Source organism: Lytechinus pictus, unplaced genomic scaffold, assembly GCF_037042905.1.
Source record: "Lytechinus pictus isolate F3 Inbred unplaced genomic scaffold, Lp3.0 scaffold_23, whole genome shotgun sequence".
In the NCBI taxonomy this organism is placed as follows: domain Eukaryota; kingdom Metazoa; phylum Echinodermata; class Echinoidea; order Temnopleuroida; family Toxopneustidae; genus Lytechinus; species Lytechinus pictus.
This window is the reverse complement of record NW_026974143.1, coordinates 120,160-145,341: the sequence shown is the minus strand read 5'-3', so window position 1 is coordinate 145,341 and position 25,182 is coordinate 120,160. Positions and strand designations below refer to the sequence as shown.

At 40.0% G+C, this 25,182-nt stretch overlaps 1 protein-coding gene and 1 long non-coding RNA gene across 2 annotated transcripts; one reads left to right on the top strand and one right to left on the bottom strand.

Moving 5' to 3' along the window:
- Positions 1-1,345: 1,345 nt before the first annotated feature.
- On the bottom strand, positions 1,346-5,927 carry LOC135158002 (uncharacterized). The gene is made up of 2 exons (XM_064115208.1): positions 5,561-5,927; positions 1,346-3,138 (listed from the first exon to the last, which is right to left on the bottom strand). Exons 1-2 carry the CDS (start codon positions 5,727-5,729, stop codon positions 2,153-2,155), a joined length of 1,155 nt encoding a protein of 384 aa, XP_063971278.1. The 5' UTR covers positions 5,730-5,927; the 3' UTR covers positions 1,346-2,152.
- Positions 5,928-18,514: 12,587 nt separating this feature from the next.
- On the top strand, positions 18,515-24,938 carry LOC129264357 (uncharacterized). Its single transcript, XR_010296845.1, has 5 exons — positions 18,515-18,606; positions 19,867-19,963; positions 20,724-20,883; positions 21,956-22,239; positions 22,619-24,938. It is a non-coding gene; the product is annotated as an uncharacterized LOC129264357 (long non-coding RNA).
- Positions 24,939-25,182: the final 244 nt, after the last annotated feature.

Sequence of the window (25,182 nt, the reverse complement as noted above, 5' to 3'; positions counted from 1 at the left end):
CAACCAAATTGATCTTTATTAATCACTTCATCGATTTAGGGGTGAACATTGGTGCACAGAAAAGGAGGACGGGGTCTACGATGCCCCGAAAGGTAGGGGGTGCATGGACGAAAATATAGCGCGTGTTATATAATTATGTATTATATACGTGTATTCCAACAATTCCACTTTGGTCTGGTAATACATTCGCCGCTAATCGAAATCACCTTTTTATGTCTTGAAAATCGAGCAAATTGATCTTTATAAATAACTTCATCGATTTAGGGGTGAACATTGGTGCATAGAAAAAGGGGACGGTGTCTACGATGCCCCGAAAGGTAGGGGGTGCATGGACGAAAATATAGCGCGTGTATTCCAACAATTCCACTTTGGTCTGGTAATACATTCGCCGCTAATCGAAATCACCTTTTTATGTCTTGAAAATCGAGCAAATTGATCTTTATAAATAACTTCATCGATTTAGGGGTGAACATTGGTGCATAGAAAAAGGGGACGGGGTCTACGATGCCCCGAAAGGTAGGGGTTGCATGGACGAAAATATAGCGCGTGTTATATAATTATGTATTATCTCAACCCAGACAAAATACACGAGAGGCGAGTAAATGCATTTTCCGTGGAGTTTAATAAAAATTGTTTCTGAAAAGCATCATCCAAATGATGTATACCAAAATGCAAAATGATGTGTTGTCAAATAAAGCCAACATAATATAATGCAACAATCAAAACATAATAATATAAACGTAAAGCCTCCTGAGATGTGTCATATGCGAAAAATTAAAGTTATTAAACCAATCTCCTCAATTGACAATTAAAACAGTCCATCCACATTCATGACAAAGACACCAGTTTGTCATGTTGGCCAAATGTGGGCAACGTAAAATTCCATCTGCAAAGCTACGAAGCAAAGATTCCCGTTTGCAACACGAGCTTATGCAGGAAAACTTTAAAAACAGAAACTAGTGCTCAGAAGCCCCACCAACGGCCCTGAACTAGAATGTGAACGAGGCAACGTTAATGTTCGGTCCGAAATGGAATTCGCTGGTGGCCTCATCCAAATCGGGTGACGAACCAAGCCCCGTTCACATTATAACATGAGGAGTGGAATATACGAAATTGGTCTAAATAAATGAAAAATATTATCTCAGGAAGCCCAAAATAAGTGAAGAATCATAATGTGTTGTGGCAAAAAATGGAATGCCGCCAAACGGGATGACTCATCGTCAGCCCGCCGCCACAACACAATATGATGCCATTAGTTCAAACCATGCTGTATTTACAAGGTCCACGCTAAGAAGCGGGGAAAAAAAGGGGGGGGGTGCATTAAACGAACAGGGACGCACAATTAAACCATCTAGGAGGATTCATGCTCATTCAGTCCACTTGCGAAGAATCTAGTGCACTAAGATAAAGGAGAGGCGGGGGGGGGGGGGGCGGGGCTTAGTCAGTAAATAGTGAAGTTTGTAGTAAGGACGTGAGATCTGATGATACCACGTGTGAGTTCTGGATAAGGTATTCAGGTCATAACATCTGCTCATAAAAAGGTTCCAACTGTTCGCGACGTCCGAGCCAGCGAGTCCTCGACGGAGGTAAAACAGCTGTTACTCTAGTGATTTCGCTCCGCGACAAAGAAATCAAGTGTTCTCCTGTTCGCGGATGTATTGAGTTTTAGGACCCGGCCACGTGCCGAGTAGTGAGGGCCCGCCCCCAACTAGAGCGGGACTGCCCGCGTCAGCGAAACGTGAATTGTCCCCTTCCTCTCTTACGATTCCGTGGAATGCTGACACAACCCACGTCGAGACTCCAAATAACTGCACATGGAAGAGAGAAAAGGAAAGAAACAGCGGCACCAATTGTACATTCTAAAAAGGGGGGGGGTACATAGTTACCATAAACACGATAAGTGTAGCAAAGACCACAATCTACTAACAGTGGGCGAGCAATTCTGCCTGCGCCCATGGAACTATTAACGGGTAAGATAACCATTGCGTCACTATGGCAACAAGCGAGAGAGAGAGAGAGTAAGGTTAATATTTACTGCTCGTTAGGGGTTGTCAAAAAACAAAAACAAATAAACATTAGGTCGATATTAAATTGTGCACAAACTGGTATTAAACATAGAAGGGTGATAAACATACTGGCAAAATTGCTTAAATTAAGGGGGGAGAGGTTGTCGAATATACAATCTGTGTGTGTTGGAAGCCCAGCGCCCCATATTTTGAATGCAAACATCGGGAACACATGCCATGGCTGCAGAAGTTGCCGCCCCAATACGGAAAGAATGGGAAGAGAAATGAGCAACGGGTAGCCCGCAAAAACTAATGGCACGCTTTAAAACTTGGCCAAATTGGTGCCTCGTTAGGGGTGACGAGTCAAAGTGACGGAAAAAGGCAGAGCCGACCGAGCTCCGCAGAGCGAGGTAATCATTTACAGCGCGAAGTGGGCATAAATACGAAACAACATTCTGTGGAATTAAAATCGAGCATCCACGTCCAGTTTGATCTGTTTTAGACCTCGCAATCACAATGCGCAATTTTGCTTGATTACCCATACCTTGAATAATAACATCTTTTTCTGATAAAGGAACGGGTTCATGTCTAGATCGAGACGTGAACTCCCCTACTCGAAGAAAACCAAAGAAAGCGATTAGAAAGGCAGCCCGAAACAATGCCAGATCATACGTATTAACGCATACGTGAGTCAATGAATTTAGGATGGATTTGAGAATAGGCAGGGTTATGGGACACCGGGTATCACGGCGAGCATTTTTCCGCCTGCACCCGTCTACCAGCCGCCGGATTACAAACGCGTCAGTCACATCAGGCCAACCCAATGTTTGCATCGTAAAAGCCAGGCCTGATATATATGTACTTATTGTTGCCCCCGCATACCCATTCCAGGAGAGATAAGCAATAAATTGAGCGACCTGCTCAACGTCAGGACGTATACTTATATCATAATGATATTGCAGCCGAAACTGCTTAAACACAGACCAAGCGTTCCTATAAGTATGATGAGTGCCGGGCGCCCGCGAAGAAAACAACAGATGCTCTCTCTCTATATGAAGCTGCTCCAAAGATGGGCGGGAAGCTTGCTGCCAGCCAGATCTGCGCCTGGTGCTAACCTGCGAAACCTGTCCATCTGAAAACGAGAGAGGGCATCAGCCTTTTCATTGCGAGAGCCTTTCACGTAACGTGCTTTGAACATAATATTATGTTCCAAACAAAGAACTTCCAGCAAACGAACCAGTTTCATTACACTAGGACATTTCGAAGTTAAGGAATTAACAACATGAACAACTGTTTGATTATCCGACCAAAATAAGACCTTAGAATTAGCTAGAAGAGCCCCCCCACATACGTATACCGACTACTATTGGGAAAAGCTCTAGAAAAGCGATGGAATAATTCTTCTCCAGTATTTCAGCTGGCCATTTCCCTTGAGCCCACTTATCCTGGAAGGATATACCAAAGCCAATGCTACCCGCAGCGTCAGTAAAGAACTGAAAATGAGCATTAGTTACCCATGTTGAGTGTGAAAACATAACTGTGCCATTGAAATCGGACAGAAACGTAAGCCAGGCCTGCATGTCCTCTTTTGCGCCGCGTGAAAGCCTTATCCGGTGGTTTGAGGTGCGGACCCCTTTAGTAAGATCGATAAGTCTCCTTAGGAAGGCTCTTCCGGGAGCCACGGCTTTACACACGAAATTAAGGCTGCCAATTAGCGACTGCAACTGCCGCAACGAGAGCTTATCTTTCTTAACAAAATCAATGAGCATTGCCTGTAACACGTTTACTTTCTCCTTGGGTACCCGAACTCTCTGCTCAGCCGCGTCGATTTCAAGCCCTAAAAATATGATAGTGGGAACGGGCCCCTCAGTCTTCTCCTCCGCTATCGGGACGCCAAAAACCTCGCACATCGCCTTAAAATGATACATCAAGGAACGACATTCCTGCCGTGTTGCGCCAACAAAAAAGAAATCATCCAAATAATGCAAAATTTGCTCTGAATTCGCAATTTCACGGCAACATGACTCAAGAAAAGTGCTAAAACGCTCAAAATGGGCACATGAAATTGAGCAGCCCATTGGCAAGCATTTATCAAAGTAATACGCGCCATCAATGCAAAACCCCAGAAGGTCAAAATCGGAGGGATTCACTGGTAGTAAGCGAAAAGCGGATTTTATATCGGTTTTTCCCATGAGAGCACTAGCTCCCAAGCGAGCAACGAGATCAACCGCCTTGTCAAATGAAGTGTAATTCACGGAACATAAATCGGAATCAATGTGGTCATTAACCGAAGCCCCCCGAGGAGAAGATAGATGCTGAATTAGACGGAATTCTCCCGGATTTCGCTTGGGGACGAGCCCTACCGGGGAGCAGCGAAAGTTATCGAAAGGCGGGTCTTGGAAAGGACCTGACATTCTCCCTAAACTAACTTCCTTACCAACTTTCTCCAACAGCATGTCCCTATGCTCCCTAGCAGATTTCAAATTACGCGAGAACACAGAGCGACGCTCGCCTGTGAAACCCAATGAAAAACCCAACCTTAAACCAGAAATCAGAAAAGCTGCATTATGTTGATTATGGTGCCGTCTAAGAAATGGGAGCATGCTGCCAAGTTTAATTGGAGTTGGAGCTAGGCTTCTGTTTGGCGATTGCAGCGGCAGAGTTGCAGGCGTGTGAGCCATGCGCTGCTGAGGAGCATTTTCCGCACCGGTGAGCATAACGACAGGCGGTGCGTTGGCATGACCCAGCGTTAAAGGCGAAACAGACTGGTGAGGAGCGGAAGGGGGCAGGCGCGGCGCCAGGGGCCCGAATTGCCCCTTGTCTGTTGGCATATCCTGAGGATGGGAAACTACCCCGCCGAAACGACCGGTCGTATGGCCGAAAGGGCTGGTTACCCCCAAAAGACGAAAACGCTGCTCGACCGGGCGTCGAAGCTACTGTCAGCCATAGCTCGGTGTCTATGACAGCCCAGGAACGATGTGGATGACGGGCCTGACGTAACCGAAATTGAATGTCATAGGCCCGCCAATTGAAACCCCCAAAACGCACAATAGAGCGAACGATATCCATATACTTGAGGAGCTCGCGCGCACGCATACAGTGTCGCTCCAAGTATATAGACGCGTAAATAATGAACGCAGATGTCCACTGTTCTATGCTGGCGATCACCGGAGCCTTGCTTTGGGGGCGAAGCATTAAAGCGGACCCGGTGGCACAAAGGCTGAAGGCCTGCAACTGGGAACTTTCCTCACTTAAGCTTTCCCTTTTTAGAAATCCTCCTAACTCTACAAATTCACCTTTCCAAATCTTCTCCTTAACACTGGAAGGCACCTCCCCGCCCAAATCATCACACACACAGCTAAGCATATCTGGCTGCGCAGACAGCGTAGGAAAAGGAGGGTTGGGGGCTGGTGTAAAATTATCATGACTATTAAGCCCCTCAACTACATGGGCAGGAGGGATAGAAGGAGAAGCTTGGGATTGAATTTGGGGAATGACCGGATCTTGTGGAGAAGTCACAAGAGGCCAGGAGCCCCCCATTGTCCCGAACTCACCGTTGGTTGTCGACGCCGAACTTCCAGCAGCTGGGCTCTGCGTAGAAGTAAAAACTTGGCCGACGTCTGTCTCGAGGTCGACAGGAGAAGGCTGGCTGGCGGCATCTCGGACCGAACGACGAGTAGACTTCCTCTGACTTAACTTTTTGCCTGGCTTAACCTTGGGCATGATTGAATAATGCAGGGGTGGCGAAATTGAAAAGTCCTTAGAGCAAACTGTGACTCCTAACAGCTCAAAAGTCCAACAAACGGATATAACACAAATATACAGGTATGTTCCTAGATAAAAGAATAAATTCTCAACTGCGAAGCGTTCTTTAAGATATATGAATGGGTAAGAAAGACAATTAGAAGGATCACAACTAAAGAGTTCACATTCGCCGCACAGAAAAGGGGGACGGGGTCTACGATGCCCCGAAAGGTAGGGGGTGCATGGACGAAAATATAGCGCGTGTTATATAATTATGTATAATATACGTTTATTCCAACAATTCCACTTTGGTCTGGTAATACATTCGCCGCTAATCGAAATCACCATTTTATGTCTTAAAAATCAACCAAATTGATCTTTATTAATCAGTTCATCGATTTAGGGGTGAACATTGGTGCACAAAAAAGAGGGACGGGGTCTACGATGCCCCGAAAGGTAGGGGGTGCATGGACGAAAATATAGCGCGTGTTATATAATTATGTATTATATACGTGTATTCCAACAATTCCACTTTGGTCTGGTAATACATTCGCCGCTAATCGAAATCACCATTTTATGTCTTGAAAATCAACCAAATTGATTATTATTAATCACTTCATCGATTTAGGGGTGAACATTGGTGCACAGTAAAGGGGGACGGGGTCTACGATGCCCCGAAAGGTAGGGGGTGCATGGACGAAAATATAGCGCGTGTTATATAATTATGTATTATATACGTGTATTCCAACAATTCCACTTTGGTCTGGTAATACATTCGCCGCTAATCGAAATCACCATTTTATGTCTTGAAAATCAACCAAATTGATCTTTATTAATCACTTCATCGATTTAGGGGTGAACATTGGTGCACAGAAAAGGAGGACGGGGTCTACGATGCCCCGAAAGGTAGGGGGTGCATGGACGAAAATATAGCGCGTGTTATATAATTATGTATTATATACGTGTATTCCAACAATTCCACTTTGGTCTGGTAATACATTCGCCGCTAATCGAAATCACCTTTTTATGTCTTGAAAATCGAGCAAATTGATCTTTATAAATAACTTCATCGATTTAGGGGTGAACATTGGTGCATAGAAAAAAGGGACGGGGTCTACGATGCCCCGAAAGGTAGGGGGTGCATGGACGAAAATATAGCGCGTGTTATATAATTATGTATTATATACGTGTATTCCAACAATTCCACTTTGGTCTGGTAATACATTCGCCGCTAATCGAAATCACCTTTTTATGTCTTGAAAATCAACCAAATTGATCTTTATTAATCACTTCATCGATTTAGGGGTGAACATTGGTGCACAGAAAAGGGGGACGGGGTCTACGATGCCCCGAAAGGTAGGGGGTGCATGGACGAAAATATAGCGCGTGTTATATAATTATGTATCATATACGTGTATTCCAACAATACCACTTTGGTCTGGTAATACATTCGCCGCTAATCGAAATCACCTTTTTATGTCTTGAAAATCAACCAAATTGATCTTTATTAATCACTTCATCGATTTAGGGGTGAATATTGGTGCACAGTAAAGGGGGACGGGGTCTACGATGCCCCGAAAGGTAGGGGGTGCATGGACGAAAATATAGCGCGTGTTATATAATTATGTATTATATACGTGTATTCCAACAATTCCACTTTGGTCTGGTAATACATTCGCCGCTAATCGAAATCACAATTTTATGTCTTGAAAATCAACCAAATTGATCTTTATTAATCACTTCGTCGATTTAGGGGTGAACATTGGTGCACAGAAAAGGGGGACGGGGTCTACGATGCCCCGAAAGGTAGGGGGTGCATGGACGAAAATATAGCGCGTGTTATACAATTATGTATTATATACGTGTATTCCAACAATTCCACTTTGGTCTGGTAATACATTCGCCGCTAATCGAAATCACCTTTTTATGTCTTGAAAATCAACCAAATTGATCTTTATAAATCACTACATCGATCTAGGGGTGAACATTGGTGCACAGAAAAGGGGGACGGGGTCTACGATGCCCCGAAAGGTAGGGGGTGCATGGACGAAAATATAGCGCGTGTTATATAATTATGTATTATATACGTGTATTCCAACAATTCCACTTTGGTCTGGTAATACATTCGCCGCTAATCGAAATCACCTTTTTATGTCTTGAAAATCAACCAAATTGATTATTATTAATCACTTCATCGATTTAGGGGTGAACATTGGTGCACAGTAAAGGGGGACGGGGTCTACGATGCCCCGAAAGGTAGGGGGTGCATGGACGAAAATATAGCGCGTGTTATATAATTATGTATTATATACGTGTATTCCAACAATTCCACTTTGGTCTGGTAATACATTCGCCGCTAATCGAAATCACCATTTTATGTCTTGAAAATCAACCAAATTGATCTGTATTAATCACTTCATCGATTTAGGGGGGAACATTGGTGCACAGAAAAGGGGGACGGGGTCTACGATGCCCCGAAAGGTAGGGGGTGCATGGACGAAAATATAGCGTGTGTTATATAATTATGTATTATATACGTGTATTCCAACAATTCCACTTTGGTCTGGTAATACATTCGCCGCTAATCGAAATCACCATTTTATGTCTTGAAAATCAACCAAATTGATCTGTATTAATCACTTCATCGATTTAGGGGTGAACATTGGTGCACAGAAAAGGAGGACGGGGTCTACGATGCCCCGAAAGGTAGGGGGTGCATGGACGAAAATATAGCGCGTGTTATATAATTATGTATTATATACGTGTATTCCAACAATTCCACTTTGGTCTGGTAATACATTCGCCGCTAATCGAAATCACCTTTTTATGTCTTGAAAATCGAGCAAATTGATCTTTATAAATAACTTCATCGATTTAGGGGTGAACATTGGTGCATAGAAAAAGGGGACGGGGTCTACGATGCCCCGAAAGGTAGGGGGTGCATGGACGAAAATATAGCGCGTGTTATATAATTATGTATTATATACGTGTATTCCAACAATTCCACTTTGGTCTGGTAATACATTCGCCGCTAATCGAAATCACCTTTTTATGTCTTGAAAATCAACCAAATTGATCTTTATTAATCACTTCATCGATTTAGGGGTGAACATTGGTGCACAGAAAAGGGGGACGGGGTCTACGATGCCCCGAAAGGTAGGGGGTGCATGGACGAAAATATAGCGCGTGTTATATAATTATGTATCATATACGTGTATTCCAACAATACCACTTTGGTCTGGTAATACATTCGCCGCTAATCGAAATCACCTTTTTATGTCTTGAAAATCAACCAAATTGATCTTTATTAATCACTTCATCGATTTAGGGGTGAATATTGGTGCACAGTAAAGGGGGACGGGGTCTACGATGCCCCGAAAGGTAGGGGGTGCATGGACGAAAATATAGCGCGTGTTATATAATTATGTATTATATACGTGTATTCCAACAATTCCACTTTGGTCTGGTAATACATTCGCCGCTAATCGAAATCACAATTTTATGTCTTGAAAATCAACCAAATTGATCTTTATTAATCACTTCATCGATTTAGGGGTGATCATTGGTGCACAGAAAAGGGGGACGGGAACTACGATGCCCCGAAAGGTAGGGGGTGCATGGACGAAAATATAGCGCGTGTTATATAATTATGTATTATATACGTGTATTCCAACAATTCAACTTTGGTCTGGTAATACATTCGCCGCTAATCGAAATCACCTTTTTATGTCTTGAAAATCAACCAAATTGATCTTTATTAATCACTTCATCGATTTAGGGGTGAACATTGGTGCACAGTAAAGGGGGACGGGGTCTACGATGCCCCGAAAGGTAGGGGGTGCATGGACGAAAATATAGCGCGTGTTATATAATTATGTATTATATACGTGTATTCCAACAATTCAACTTTGGTCTGGTAATACATTCGCCACTAATTGAAATCACCTTTTTATGTCTTGAAAATCAACCAAATTGATCTTTATTAATCACTTCATCGATTTAGGGGTGAACATTGGTGCACAGAAAAGGGGGACGGGGTCTACGATGCCCCGAAAGGTAGGGGGTGCATGGACGAAAATATAGCGCGTGTTATATAATTACGTATTATATACGTGTATTCCAACAATTCCACTTTGGTCTGGTAATACATTCGCCGCTAATCGAAATCACCTTTTTATGTCTTGAAAATCAACCAAATTGATCTTGATTAATCACTTCATCGATTTAGGGGTGAACATTGGTGCACAGAAAAGGGGGACGGGGTGTACGATGCCCCGAAAGGTAGGGGGTGCATGGACGAAAATATAGCGCGTGTTATATAATTATGTATTATATACGTGTATTCCAACAATTCAACTTTGGTCTGGTAATACATTCGCCGCTAATCGAAATCACCTTTTTATGTCTTGAAAATCAACCAAATTGATATTTATTAATCACTTCATCGATTTAGGGGTGAACATTGGTGCACAGTAAAGGGGGACGGGGTCTACGATGCCCCGAAAGGTAGGGGGTGCATGGACGAAAATATAGCGCGTGTTATATAATTATGTATTATATACGTGTATTCCAACAATTCCACTTTGGTCTGGTAATACATTCGCCGCTAATCGAAATCACCATTTTATGTCTTGAAAATCAACCATATTGATCTGTATTTATCACTTCATCGATCTAGGGGTGAACATTGGTGCACAGAAAAGGGGGACAGGGTCTACGATGCCCCGAAAGGTAGGGGGTGCATGGACGAAAATATAGCGCGTGTTATATAATTATGTATTATATACGTGTAGTCCAACAATTCCACTTTGGTCTGGTAATACATTCGCCGCTAATCGAAATCACCATTTTATGTCTTGAAAATCAACCAAATTGATCTTTATTAATCACTTCATCGATTTAGGGGTGAACATTGGTGCACAGAAAAGGGGGACGGGGTCTACGATGCCCCGAAAGGTAGGGGGTGCATGGACGAAAATATAGCGCGTGTTATATAATTAAGTATTATATACGTGTATTCCAACAATTCCACTTTGGTCTGGTAATACATTCGCCGCTAATCGAAATCACCTTTTTATGTCTTGAAAATCGACCAAATTGATCTTTATAAATAAATTCATCGATCTAGGGGTGAACATTGGTGCACAGAAAAAGGGGACGGGGTCTTCGATGCCCCGAAAGGTAGGGGGTGCATGGACGAAAATATAGCGCGTGTTATATAATTATGTATTATATACGTGTATTCCAACAATTCCACTTTGGTCTGGTAATACATTCGCCGCTAATCGAAATCACCATTTTATGTCTTGAAAATTTAACCAAATTGATATTTATTAATCACTTCATCGATTTAGGGGTGAACATTGGTGCACATAAAAGGGGGACGGGGTCTACGATGCCCCGAAAGGTAGGGGGTGCATGGACGAAAATACAGCGCGTGTTATATAATTATGTATTATATACGTGTATTCCAACAATACCACTTTGGTCTGGTAATACATTCGCCGCTAATTGAAATCACCTTTTTATGTCTTGAAAATCAACCAAATTGATCTTTATTAATCAATTCATCGATTTAGGGGTGAACATTGGTGCACAGAAAAGGGGGACGGGGTCTACGATGCCCCGAAAGGTAGGGGGTGCATGGACGAAAATACAGCGCGTGTTATATAATTACGTATTATATACGTGTATTCCAACAATTCCACTTTGGTCTGGTTATACATTCGCCGCTAATCGAAATCACCATTTTATGTCTTGAAAATCAACCATATTGATCTGTATTAATCACTTCATCGATTTAGGGGTGAACATTGGTGCACAGAAAAGGGGGACAGGGTCTACGATGCCCCGAAAGGTAGGGGGTGCATGGACGAAAATATAGCGCGTGTTATATAATTATGTATTATATACGTGTATTCCAACAATTCCACTTTGGTCTGGTAATACATTCGCCGCTAATCGAAATCACCATTTTCAGTCTTTTAAATCAACCATATTGATCTGTATCAATCACTTCATCGATTTAGGGGTGAACATTGGTGCACAGAAAAGGGGGACAGGGTCTACGATGCCCCGAAAGGTAGGGGGTGCATGGACGAACATATAGCGCGTGTTATATAATTATGTATTATATACGTGTATTCCAACAATTCCACTTTGGTCTGGTAATACATTCGCCGCTAATCGAAATCACCATTTTATGTCTTGAAAATCAACCAAATTGATCTGTATTAATCACTTCATCGATTTAGGGGTGAACATTGGTGCACAGAAAAGGGGGACAGGGTCTACGATGCCCCGAAATGTAGGGGGTGCATTGACGAAAATATAGCGCGTGTTATATAATTACGTATTATATACGTGTATTCCAACAATTCCACTTTGGTCTGGTAATACATTCGCCGCTAATCGAAATCACCATTTTATGTCTTGAAAATCAACCATATTGATCTGTATCAATCACTTCATCGATTTAGGGGTGAACATTGGTGCACAGAAAAGGGGGACAGGGTCTACGATGCCCCGAAAGGTAGGGGGTGCATGGACGAAAATATAGCGCGTGTTATATAATTATGTATTATATACGTGTATTCCAACAATTCCACTTTGGTCTGGTAATACATTCGCCGCTAATCGAAATCACCATTTTATGTCTTGAAAATCAACCAAATTGATCTTTATTAATCACTTCATCGATTTAGGGGTGAACATTGGTGCACAGAAAAGGGGGACGGGGTCTACGATGCCCCGAAAGGTAGGGGGTGCATGGACGAAAATATAGCGCGTGTTATATAATTATGTATTATATACGTGTATTCCAACAATTCCACCTTGGTCTGGTAATACATTCGCCGCTAATCGAAATCACCTTTTTATGTCTTGAAAATCGACCAAATTGATCTTTATAAATAACTTCATCGATCTAGGGGTGAACATTGGTGCACAGAAAAAGGGGACGGGGTCTACGATGCCCCGAAAGGTAGGGGGTGCATGGACGAAAATATTGCGCGTGTTATATAATTATGTATTATATACGTGTATTCCAACAATTCCACTTTGGTCTGGTAATACATTCGCCGCTAATCGAAATCACCATTTTATGTCTTGAAAATCAACCAAATTGATCTTTATTAATCACTTCATCGATTTAGGGGTGAACATTGGTGCACAGAAAAGGGGGACAGGGTCTACGATGCCCCGAAAGGTAGGGGGTGCATGGACGAAAATACAGCGCGTGTTATATAATTATGTATTATATACGTGTATTCCAACAATACCACTTTGGTCTGGTAATACATTCGCCGCTAATTGAAATCACCTTTTTATGTCTTGAAAATCAACCAAATTGATCTTTATTAATCACTTCATCGATTTAGGGGTGAACATTGGTGCACAGAAAAGGGGGACGGGGTCTACGATGCCCCGAAAGGTAGGGGGTGCATGGACGAAAATATAGCGCGTGTTATATAATTACGTATTATATACGTGTATTCCAACAATTCCACTTTGGTCTGGTAATACATTCGCCGCTAATCGAAATCACCTTTTTATGTCTTGAAAATCAACCAAATTGATCTTTATTAATCACTTCATCGATTTGGGGGTGAACATTGGTGCACAGAAAAGGGGGACGGGGTCTACGATGCCCCGAAAGGTAGGGGGTGCATGGACGAAAATATAGCGCGTGTTATATAATTATGTATTATATACGTGTATTCCAACAATTCCACTTTTGTCTGGTAATACATTCGCCGCTAATCGAAATCACCATTTTATGTCTTGAAAATCGACCAAATTGATCTTTATAAATCACTTCATCGATCTAGGGGTGAACATTGGTGCACAGAAAAGGGGGACTGGGTCTAAGATGCCCCGAAAGGTAGGGGGTGCATGAACGAAAATATAGCGCGTGTTATATAATTACGTATTATATACGTGTATTCCAACAATTCCACTTTGGTCTGGTAATACATTCGCCGCTAATCGAAATCACCATTTTATGTCTTGAAAATCAACCAAATTGATCTGTATTAATCACTTCATCGATTTAGGGGTGAACATTGGTGCACAGAAAAGGGGGACAGGGTCTACGATGCCCCGAAAGGTAGGGGGTGCATGGACGAACATATAGCGCGTGTTATATAATTATGTATTATATACGTGTATTCCAACAATTCCTCTTTGGTCTGGTAATACATTCGCCGCTAATCGAAATCACCATTTTATGTCTTGAAAATCAACCAAATTGATCTGTATTAATCACTTCATCGATTTAGGGGTGAACATTGGTGCACAGAAAAGGGGGACAGGGTCTACGATGCCCCGAAAGGTAGGGGGTGCATGGACGAAAATATAGCGCGTGTTATATAATTACGTATTATATACGTGTATTCCAACAATTCCACTTTGGTCTGGTAATACATTCGCCGCTAATCGAAATCACCATTTTATGTCTTGAAAATCAACCATATTGATCTGTATCAATCACTTCATCGATTTAGGGGTGAACATTGGTGCACAGAAAAGGGGGACAGGGTCTACGATGCCCCGAAAGGTAGGGGGTGCATGGACGAAAATATAGCGCGTGTTATATAATTATGTATTATATACGTGTATTCCAACAATTCCACTTTGGTCTGGTAATACATTCGCCGCTAATCGAAATCACAATTTTATGTCTTGAAAATCAACCAAATTGATCTTTATTAATCACTTCATCGATTTAGGGGTGAACATTGGTGCACAGAAAAGGGGGACGGGGTCTACGATGCCCCGAAAGGTAGGGGGTGCATGGACGAAAATATAGCGCGTGTTATATAATTATGTATTATATACGTGTATTCCAACAATTCCACTTTGGTCTGGTAATACATTCGCCGCTAATCGAAATCACCTTTTTATGTCTTGAAAATCGACCAAATTGATCTTTATAAATAACTTCATCGATCTAGGGGTGAACATTGGTGCACAGAAAAAGGGGACGGGGTCTACGATGCCCCGAAAGGTAGGGGGTGCATGGACGAAAATATTGCGCGTGTTATATAATTATGTATTATATACGTGTATTCCAACAATTCCACTTTGGTCTGGTAATACATTCGCCGCTAATCGAAATCACCATTTTATGTCTTGAAAATCAACCAAATTGATCTTTATCAATCACTTCTTCGATTTAGGGGTGAACATTGGTGCACAGAAAAGGGGGACGGGGTCTACGATGACCCGAAAGGTAGGGGGTGCATGGACGAAAATACAGCGCGTGTTATATAATTATGTATTATATACGTGTATTCCAACAATACCACTTTGGTCTGGTAATACATTCGCCGCTAATTGAAATCACCTTTTTATGTCTTGAAAATCAACCAAATTGATCTTTATTAATCACTTCATCGATTTAGGGGTGAACATTGGTGCACAGAAAAGGGGGACGGGGTCTACGATGCCCCGAAAGGTAGGGGGTGCATGGACGAAAATATAGCGCGTGTTATATAATTACGTATTATATACGTGTATTCCAACAATTCCACTTTGGTCTGGTAATACATTCGCCGCTAATCGAAATCACTATTTTATGTCTTGAAAATCAACCAAATTGATCTTTATTAATCACTTCATCGATTTAGGGGTGAACATTGGTGCACAGAAAAGGGGGACGGGGTCTACGATGCCCCGAAAGGTAGGGGGTGCATGGACGAAAATATAGCGCGTGTTATATAATTATGTATTATATACGTGTATTCCAACAATTCCACTTTGGTCTGGTAATACATTCGCCGCTAATCGAAATCACCATTTTATGTCTTGAAAATCAACCAAATTGATCTTTATTAATCACTTCATCGATTAAGGGGTGAACATTGGTGCACAAAAAAGGGGGACGGGGTCTACGATGCCCCGAAAGGTAGGGGGTGCATGGACGAAAATATAGCGCGTGTTATATAATTATGTATTATATACGTGTATTCCAACAATTCCACTTTGGTCTGGTAATACATTCGCCGCTAATCGAAATCAACTTTTTATGTCTTGAAAATCGACCAAATTGATCTTTATAAATCTCTTCATCGATCAAGGGGTGAACATTGGTGCACAGAAAAGGGAGACGGGGTCTACGATGCCCCGAAAGGTAGGGGGTGCATGGACGAAAATATAGCGCGTGTTATATAATTATGTATTATATACGTGTATTCCAACAATTCCACTTTGGTCTGGTAATACATTCGCCGTTAATCGAAATCACCTTTTTATGTCTTGAAAATCAACCAAATTGATCTTTATTAATCACTTCATCGATTTAGGGGTGAACATTGGTGCACAGAAAAGGGGGACGGGGTCTACGTTACCCCGAAAGGTAGGGGGTGCATGGACGAAAATATAGCGCGTGTTATATAATTATGTAATATATACGTGTATTCCAACAATTCCACTTTGGTCTTGTAATACATTTGCCGCTAATCGAAATCACAATTTTATGTCTTGAAAATCAACCAAATTGATCTTTATTAATCACTTCATCGATTTAGGGGTCAACATTGGTGCACAGAAAAGGGGGACGGGGTCTACGATGCCCCGAAAGGTAGGGGGTGCATGGACGAAAATATAGCGCGTGTTATATAATTATGTAATATATACGTGTATTCCAACAATTCCACTTTGGTCTGGTAATACATTCGCCGCTAATCGAAATCACCATTTTATGTCTTGAAAATCAACCAAATTGATCTTTATTAATCACTTCATCGTTTTAGGGGTGAACATTTGTGCACAGGAAAGGGGGACGGGGTCTACGATGCCCCGAAAGGTAGGGGGTGCATGGACGAAAATATAGCGCGTGTTACATAATTATGTATTATATACGTGTATTCCAACAATTCCACTTTGGTCTGGTAATACATTCGCCGCTAATCGAAATCACCTTTTTATGTCTTGAAAATCGACCAAATTGATCTTTATAAATCACTTCATCGATCTAGGGGTAAACATTGGTGCACAGAAAAGGGGGACGGGGTCTACGATGCCCCGAAAGGTAGGGGGTGCATGGACGAAAATATAGCGCGTGTTATATAATTATGTATTATATACGTGTATTCCAACAATTCCACTTTGGTCTGGTATTACATTCGCCGCTAATCGAAATCACCATTTTATGTCTTGAAAATCAACCAAATTGATCTTTATTAATCACTTCATCGATTTAGGGGTGAACATTGGTGCACAGAAAAGGGGGACGGGGTCTACGATGCCCCGAAAGGTAGGGGGTGCATGGACGAAAATATAGCGCGTGTTATATAATTATGTATTATATACGTGTATTCCAACAATTCCACTTTGGTCTGGTAATACATTCGCCGTTAATCGAAATCACCTTTTTATGTCTTGAAAATCAACCAAATTGATCTTTATTAATCACTTCATCGATTTAGGGGTGAACATTGGTGCACAGAAAAGGGGGACGGGGTCTACGTTACCCCGAAAGGTAGGGGGTGCATGGACGAAAATATAGCGCGTGTTATATAATTATGTAATATATACGTGTATTCCAACAATTCCACTTTGGTCTTGTAATACATTTGCCGCTAATCGAAATCACAATTTTATGTCTTGAAAATCAACCAAATTGATCTTTATTAATCACTTCATCGATTTAGGGGTCAACATTGGTGCACAGAAAAGGGGGACGGGGTCTACGATGCCCCGAAAGGTAGGGGGTGCATGGACGGAAATATAGCGCGTGTTATATAATTATGTAATATATACGTGTATTCCAACAATTCCACTTTGGTCTGGTAATACATTCGCCGCTAATGGAAATCACCATTTTATGTCTTGAAAATCAACCAAATTGATCTTTATTAATCACTTCATCGTTTTAGGGGTGAACATTTGTGCACAGGAAAGGGGGACGGGGTCTACGATGCCCCGAAAGGTAGGGGGTGCATGGACGAAAATATAGCGCGTGTTACATAATTATGTATTATATACGTGTATTCCAACAATTCCACTTTGGTCTGGTAATACATTCGCCGCTAATCGAAATCACCTTTTTATGTCTTGAAAATCGACCAAATTGATCTTTATAAATCACTTCATCGATCTAGGGGTAAACATTGGTGCACAGAAAAGGGGGACGGGGTCTACGATGCCCCGAAAGGTAGGGGGTGCATGGACGAAAATATAGCGCGTGTTATATAATTATGTATTATATACGTGTATTCCAACAATTCCACTTTGGTCTGGTAATACATTCGCCGCTAATCGAAATCACCTTTTTATGTCTTGAAAATCAACCAAATTGATCTTTATTAATCACTTCATCGATTTAGGGGTAAACATTGGTGCACAGAAAAGGGGGACGGGGTCTACGATGCCCCGAAAGGTAGGGGGTGCATGGACGAAAATATAGCGCGTGTTATATAATTATGTATTATATACGTGTATTCCAACACTTCCACTTTGGTCTGGTAATACATTCGCCGCTAATCGAAATCACCATTTTGGCCCGAATTCACAAAGGTGGACTAAAGTTATACCCGGGGTATAAAACGCGTCATTTGACGTCATTTTAATCCATGGACTAAAGTTAGCACCTAGGGGCTAACTTTTGCGATTCACAAAGGTCGACTAAAGTTATACCGGGGTATAAAACGCGTCATTTGACGTCACGACTTAGTCAGCTCTTTGGGGTGGACTAAATCGGTGGGTTAAAGTTAGTCCACTGTTTTAACCAATCAGATAGCAGCATTTCGATTGCGGAAAAGTTTGCTGCAAGAAAAAAGTTTTTTGGACAGAGACGAGATTCGGTGTGATCGGCTTATCTAAAGCTTCATATTTCACGACTTCGACCGAGATTGTAAGTAAATTACATAATTTTTGGAGCTTAAATCATGACGGAGCCTTCAGTTCCATCTGTAACTATTATTGATAGCTTTAACTTTCCAAAAGGTATACTCGAAAACTTGAAATGGTATCTGAATCATTGTTATCGTCGCGTCTCTAAGCTGCTCAGTCCCAGCCATGTACTTTTGTGTGCGTTCATATCTATGAGCATTGCAGTGCGAGACGCAATTAGCGTACACTACACAGGCCAGGTAGTCGTGATTGAAAGGTCGATACTATTTGCTAGTTATGTCAGGCAGTGATTTTCGATTTCGTGTGATTTTCATGGAATTTTTGTTGTCTACGATACCCCTGCCACTCCTCCTGGCCCTGCCAACACAGCTACTGTGCATCTAATTTTGTCTGAGACTGAAGCAAGGCCAAGGCAAGTCCAGGCATGCCAGGAGAGCAGCAATACAAATAAGTTTTTTTTTAAACACTACAATACAGAGCCGGTCTAACTTAGACATTCTACTCTGGGCTGGCTTTTTCTTGGCTTGGATAGATGGTCAAGCTTTGAAGCTTACCTGGTAGCCATGTTAGAGTTAGTCCTACAACATCGTTGGAGTAAAAAAAATATTTTAATAAGGGTCAACTCTAAATTAAGGCTAAGCCCTGATTAAATTATTTTTTGAAAAAATATTTAATAAAGATTGGGTTCCACTCACCGCTGTTTACTCCAACAGCTATAAATGAGCTGATTTTACTTATACTAAAACTAAGTTTTACTGACCTTCGGCATTGCATTTGCGATCACTTATAGATTTACGGTGTCGTCAAAACATTAAAAAATAATGGAAATCCTAGGCCTAATTGATTATTTGAGTAGATCTAACTGAGGTCTAACTTTGAAAATTCTCTCTTTTGGGGGTTATTATAAACTCTACCCCACCCTCTTTGTTTCAAGTATTTTTTTTTCACAAGGAGTCCCAATGTTATATTCACATGATACCACAGACAAGTGCATTTGATCTTCAGTCCTCTACATTTGTAGTAGACCGATAAATAGGTTTATTTCTGTCAGGGATATGCTCCCCTGAGATTTCATGTGGCTCCGCAGCATCCCGTCCCACCAAAAAAAAATCAGAAACTGTTGAACGACTCCTCTGAAACAGCGGATTTTATCAATCTACATTTGTAGCTGCTTTATTATTTTTTTCTTTGATATACCTTGACATTGCAGTATGATTGATGAATAAATATTTTTTTCATTATTTTTTTTCTTCCATATCAGCAACAGACCATACATACTCGGCAGATTGTGCTCAATCAAGACAAAGCAAACATGGCTCACAATTTTGAACTGCTGTGCCGTCTTGCAAGAGAGTGAGGTATGCCTTATCAATTCATATTTAAAAAAAATTAAATGTCATTAAAATGGCCTTTTTTAATAAAATATTATTTCTGGGATTTGAATTCATCATGTAATTGTAATTTGTAAATGTATCATGTGACATGTATGTTACTTTTTCATTCTTGTCATAGTAATTGACAAAAAAGAAGAGGGGGGGGGGACCTTGCTTGTGTGTTATTAACATATATATTTGTCTACTGGTCACTAGGCTTGTTGATCTCCAATTAATCCTGACATTTTGTTGAATATTTATTTAAAAGAGAGAAAGAAAGCATTGTCAGTTTCATGAATGCCGGGGGGGGGGGTAGAAAAAAAGTTTAATGAGACTTTGATGAAGATTCATGAAAATATGTTATTCGAAAGTCACTCGCAAGCAATAACCTCTATTTGTGTAAACAAAGTTCCATAAAATTAGTGCCTTGCCTTCATTATTAAAGCCAATTGAAAGTGATTCAGTAAATCAGTTTTCATAGTAAGCATCTCTATGACGTGCGTGGTTTGATCAATGATGATGATCAGCAGCAATTGGCAGGTTTTTTTTCTTCACTTTTACAAGTAGGTAAATAGAAAAGCTACTCATGTCAATTAGAATTTTTATCCTATCTTTTTTAAAGGATTTCTGTATAATGTTTCACATTTTGTTCCTCATTTTAAACACTTTTGAATTAAATGTAATTCAAAGAGTAAATTGCCCATTCATGGTGACTCTTAAACACAATCTTTTAACTTCCATGCAGATTCAGCAACACATAGAAAGACCACAGCATGGATTAAGAGACAGGAAGAATCCATTTGAATACTATGAGGATGAACCTCTCAGAGTGGGGTACCAACAGAGAGAACCACACATTGCCTGTCATGTTACAGGTTTTGACAGGACTTTGTTTTATGTCATTGGTGAGTTTTCATGTGCGAACTATAAAGCAGAGGGTAATTGGGGGGGGGGGTCAAATTATGTTCTATGAAAGTGATTTTCCAGGCCAAAAATGATGAGATTTTGATAAAGAACGATTCGACTAGCAAAAACCATCAATATTGGATGGAGAATCATGAATTGATTCAGTTTTAAAGTTTTACATAACTTGGGGGAAACAGTTCTGTGTATCTCATATGCAATATTCATATCCCCACTTGTTCTCTAGTGATCTGAAATCATAATCATTATTTTTTTTCCTCCAGGAATGTAAAAATGGGGTTGACTGCTGATTATATATTTTAGATAGTTATTGCGAGTTCAGAATAATGTAAGGATCAAGGATTGGAAGTATCTAGTCATGAAAATTAAGTTTCATGTTTTGCTTAGCATGCAGATTTTCCATTGAGTAATTGTCGCCAGAGCAAATATCATGAAACCCTTGTACATTCATGTGTGGAAAATGTGTGGATGTGACATCATCAGGCTATTTCTTGCATATTCATGAAAACATGCACATGTTTCACAGAAATAATTAATGCAAAACCTAATATTCATTATTAATCATCCAAATTGTATGATTTTTGTTTCTGCTTTCAGCCAGGAGTACTAGTAACCCCTTACAGGGGAGGGGGAGTGTTGGGGGTATTTCACAGAAAGGTTTTTGTCGGAATGAAACATGTAACCCTTTGGGTTGGAAATAGGTGGGGATTTTATTTTTCTCTCATTTTTTACAATGTAGCAACATTTTTTAATACAAATATGTCATATTCAAGTGGGAAATTATCATGAAGGATGATTTATAACCACCCAAAAAGAAATATTGGTATGTCATTTCAGCTTAACAGAGATATTCTCCATTTTGCATGGATTGTTATTGCAGTAGAGTTTTTTTTTAATGAATCGAAGAAAAATCTCTTTAAGCAGTTCCAGTGCATCATAAACATCAGGTCATAACAGAAGCACAATGTTTGCAAACGTAAATGGTAAAGTATCAATTGGCTTTCATATCAATAAACCAATTACATAACATCACTTATCATTCGATAATTAAAGGTACCTTTTAGAAGATGCAAGCAGACGAAGCAACTATATCACAGTCATCCGTGTGCAGAATCATCAAAGATTTTTCTGAGGCAATAGCAAGGAGTAACAGTCAATGAAGTTTCCGATGACGAGAAATTCAAACCACCCAGCGACAATTTGATGATTGCTACAGGTTTCCAAGAGTCATAGGTGCTATCGATTGGGGCCAATCCAGGCCATGTCTGCATCAGGAGTCCTGATGGGGAACAAGCCCTGTACTTACCAGGAAGAACAGGTCTTCTGTAAATGTATAGGTTGGTATACTCACTCAGTTTTTAATGTGATATTCTCTGTATTCAACACCTACTAGAGGTATGTGATAATGAAGAAAAAATATATTGGCCCCTACTACATACTGTCTTTTATCAAGTTTCAATCTTGTTGTTGGTCAAATTTTCTTGTAATTTTATACTCTTAATATGTGAAATAAGACAATTTTAAAGATATCACTGAAGAAAAAAATATAGATAATCTGCTAACTTTCCTATTGCAGGCGAAATGAAAAATAGAATTTTTTTTTTGCTTATTCAGGTAAAGGAGGTATTAATTGCTTGATCAATGAAGATATATTTGCAGAAAGAATACCGAAGAGCAAATTTTCTAATATTCATTTTGTTTTGATCCTTATTGCAGGTATCCGTTGCTCCCCTCTTTGATGAATTCCTGCCTGCATTCTGTTGTCAATAGAAAAGGACGGTGTGCTACGGGTATAAGCATTCCATTGGATTATCTGTGCATGAAAGTGGACACTTGTGATAAAAAATGGTAGCTTGGTTGTAGTGGCGTACCTAGGATTTTCCACAGGGAGGGCAAAACCGTTCGGCCGAAAAATTTTACAAGTAAAAAAAAAAAGGTCTTCAATCACAAATAAAGGATTTCGTAGCAGAAAAAAAATTGACAAGCAAAAAAAAAAGGTGTTCAAGCTCGTCAGGGGGGCAGGTATACGTCCTTTGCATGGGTTGTGGCTCGTCAGGGGGGGGGGGGCAGAGTGGCCCCCCCCCCCGTAGGTACGCTAGTGCTTGGTTGATAGGATGTATTCATGCATTCCGATTTATCATTAGTGATCAAATGACCATCTTGCTTTTTAAAAACCCAAGTTCACAACATTTTTCTTGTTTGATAAAAGGTTTGGGACGTGAATTCCAGGATATAAATGACACATATGATGGGCTAATGTATAAGCAGGGACATGAGAGGTATAAGCAACATTTTTTTCATGCTTAATTAAGTTTGGCATGAGATGGACTTGGTCTTTCTTATGATTCAAGTCTATTTTATACCAATTTTGTTTTAATCAACAATCAATGTTTTAAGTCTCATGATTTCAATTTCAAAACCTCTTTGTTAATTAAATATTCATTTTTCCTTAGCATTTGCATCTTCTTAATTTATCAAATTTAAATTATAAGATATCATTTTTGCTGAATATCCCTTTTTTCACCTATTTTCATAGGCCCTAAGATACATTTCTGTAGTAAGCACTATAAATACATTGCAAGCTATTATCATTTGTTTGATATTACTATTTTATAGAATCATCTTTTAATTTCTTTCAGAAAGATATTTGACAAATTACTTGTGATATCCATGCTTTAGCTGTAGAGTTTAAAATCTTCATTAAAGGAGAATGAAACCCTTGAAACCAGCTGAATCCATATCAAAGAAAAAATTCAAAGAAACATATTGTTGAAAGTTTGAGGAAGATTGAATGAATAATAAGAAAGTTATGAGCATTTGAATATTGAGATCACTAATGCCATGTAGATCCTCCCATTGGCAATGCGACCAAGATCTGTGATGTCACACACGTACAACTCCCTCATTGCTTTAGTACTTATTTCACTTATATTCTCACTTATTATAGAATCTATCACAAGGTGAGGTGTTCTCTTTATGAGAGGACAAGTACAGAGGTTTCACAACATTATATCATTGATGAATCGTTTGTCATATGATTAGAATGAGCAAAAAGAGATGTTTTGGGGTATATTTTCAGTGTCCAAAAGGGGAGAGTTGTTCATCTGTGATATCATAGATCTTGTTGCGTTGCCAATGGGAGGATCTCCATAGCAATAGTGATCTCGACATTCAAATGCTCATAACTCTTCTATTGCTAGTCCTATTTTACTCAAACTTTTGTTGATCTTATTCTTTGATTTTTCTGCTTTCACAAAAGCTAACTTGCTCCAAGAGTTTCATTCTCCTTTAAACTTTATTTAATCTGTTGTTTATCTATTTTCATTCAGAGTTTCTGAAAACGTAAACATATCATTTGTATCATTATGTAAAGAATTTCAATCTACCTTAAAAAGTAATGCACTAAATAAACTGCTCTGTCTACTACACATGTACATATAAGTTTTGATTTTAAAGGTCAAGTCCTCCCCAGAAAAAAATTCGATTTGAATTAATAGAAAAAAAATCAACCGAGCATAATGCTGAGAATTTCATCAAAATCCGCGTCGTTTGTAAAATAGGAACGTTATGAAATTTTCAAGTTTGGCTTATTTTTCACAACACAGTTATATGCACAGATCAGTGACATGCAAATGAGACAGTCAATGATGTCCACATGTTCGGGGGGGGGGGGGGGGACTAATCTTGGTTTCACTTGACAATGAAGGGAAAATTTGAATATTTCATCTCGTAGAATTAAAAGAAATAGTTTGCATGCCGACTGGGATGTACATATAAGTTTGTAGTCAAGCAAAACTTTAAAAATGTCATAACTTAATATCTTTACATCAGATTTTGATGAAATTTTCAGTGTTATACGCTCGTGTTTTTCTCTTTTTATTCAAATCAACTTTGTGGGGGTGGACTTGTCCTTTTATATCGTTTTCAAGTAATTGTGTCAGGAGAAAACAAAAATGAAATTCTTTTATCAATTCTGTCCATATGCTGCATGGTTCATCGTTCTTGCAGGAGGCAAAAAATAAATTTATATAAGAAAGTCTTATTTTATTTACTTTCAGATAAAAATTGTGCTAAGGAGAGATTAAGGTTATGTGTAAGACAGGGGTGGTGGTAATGGTATGTTGGTTAAGGTTGTGTATGAAAAAAGTCAAGTGATTGCTTGCTTGTGCAGGAGGATATACTTCAAGAAACTTGTTGTAAGGCATAATGCAAAATTATTTATAATAGAACTTAATTGAGAGAAAAGTATTTGGCACGTTAAGATGCACAATAATGTACAT

Excerpts from the sequence above, each read along its gene's own strand:
- LOC135158002 (XM_064115208.1), bottom strand. The coding sequence starts at position 5,729 with ATGCCCAAGGTTAAGCCAGGCAAAAAGTTAAGTCAGAGGAAGTCTACT. Across the intron at positions 3,139-5,560 it reads TTCGGCGTCGACAACCAACG|ATGGACAGGTTTCGCAGGTT; the intron begins GTGAGTTCGGGA and ends TCTCGTTTTCAG.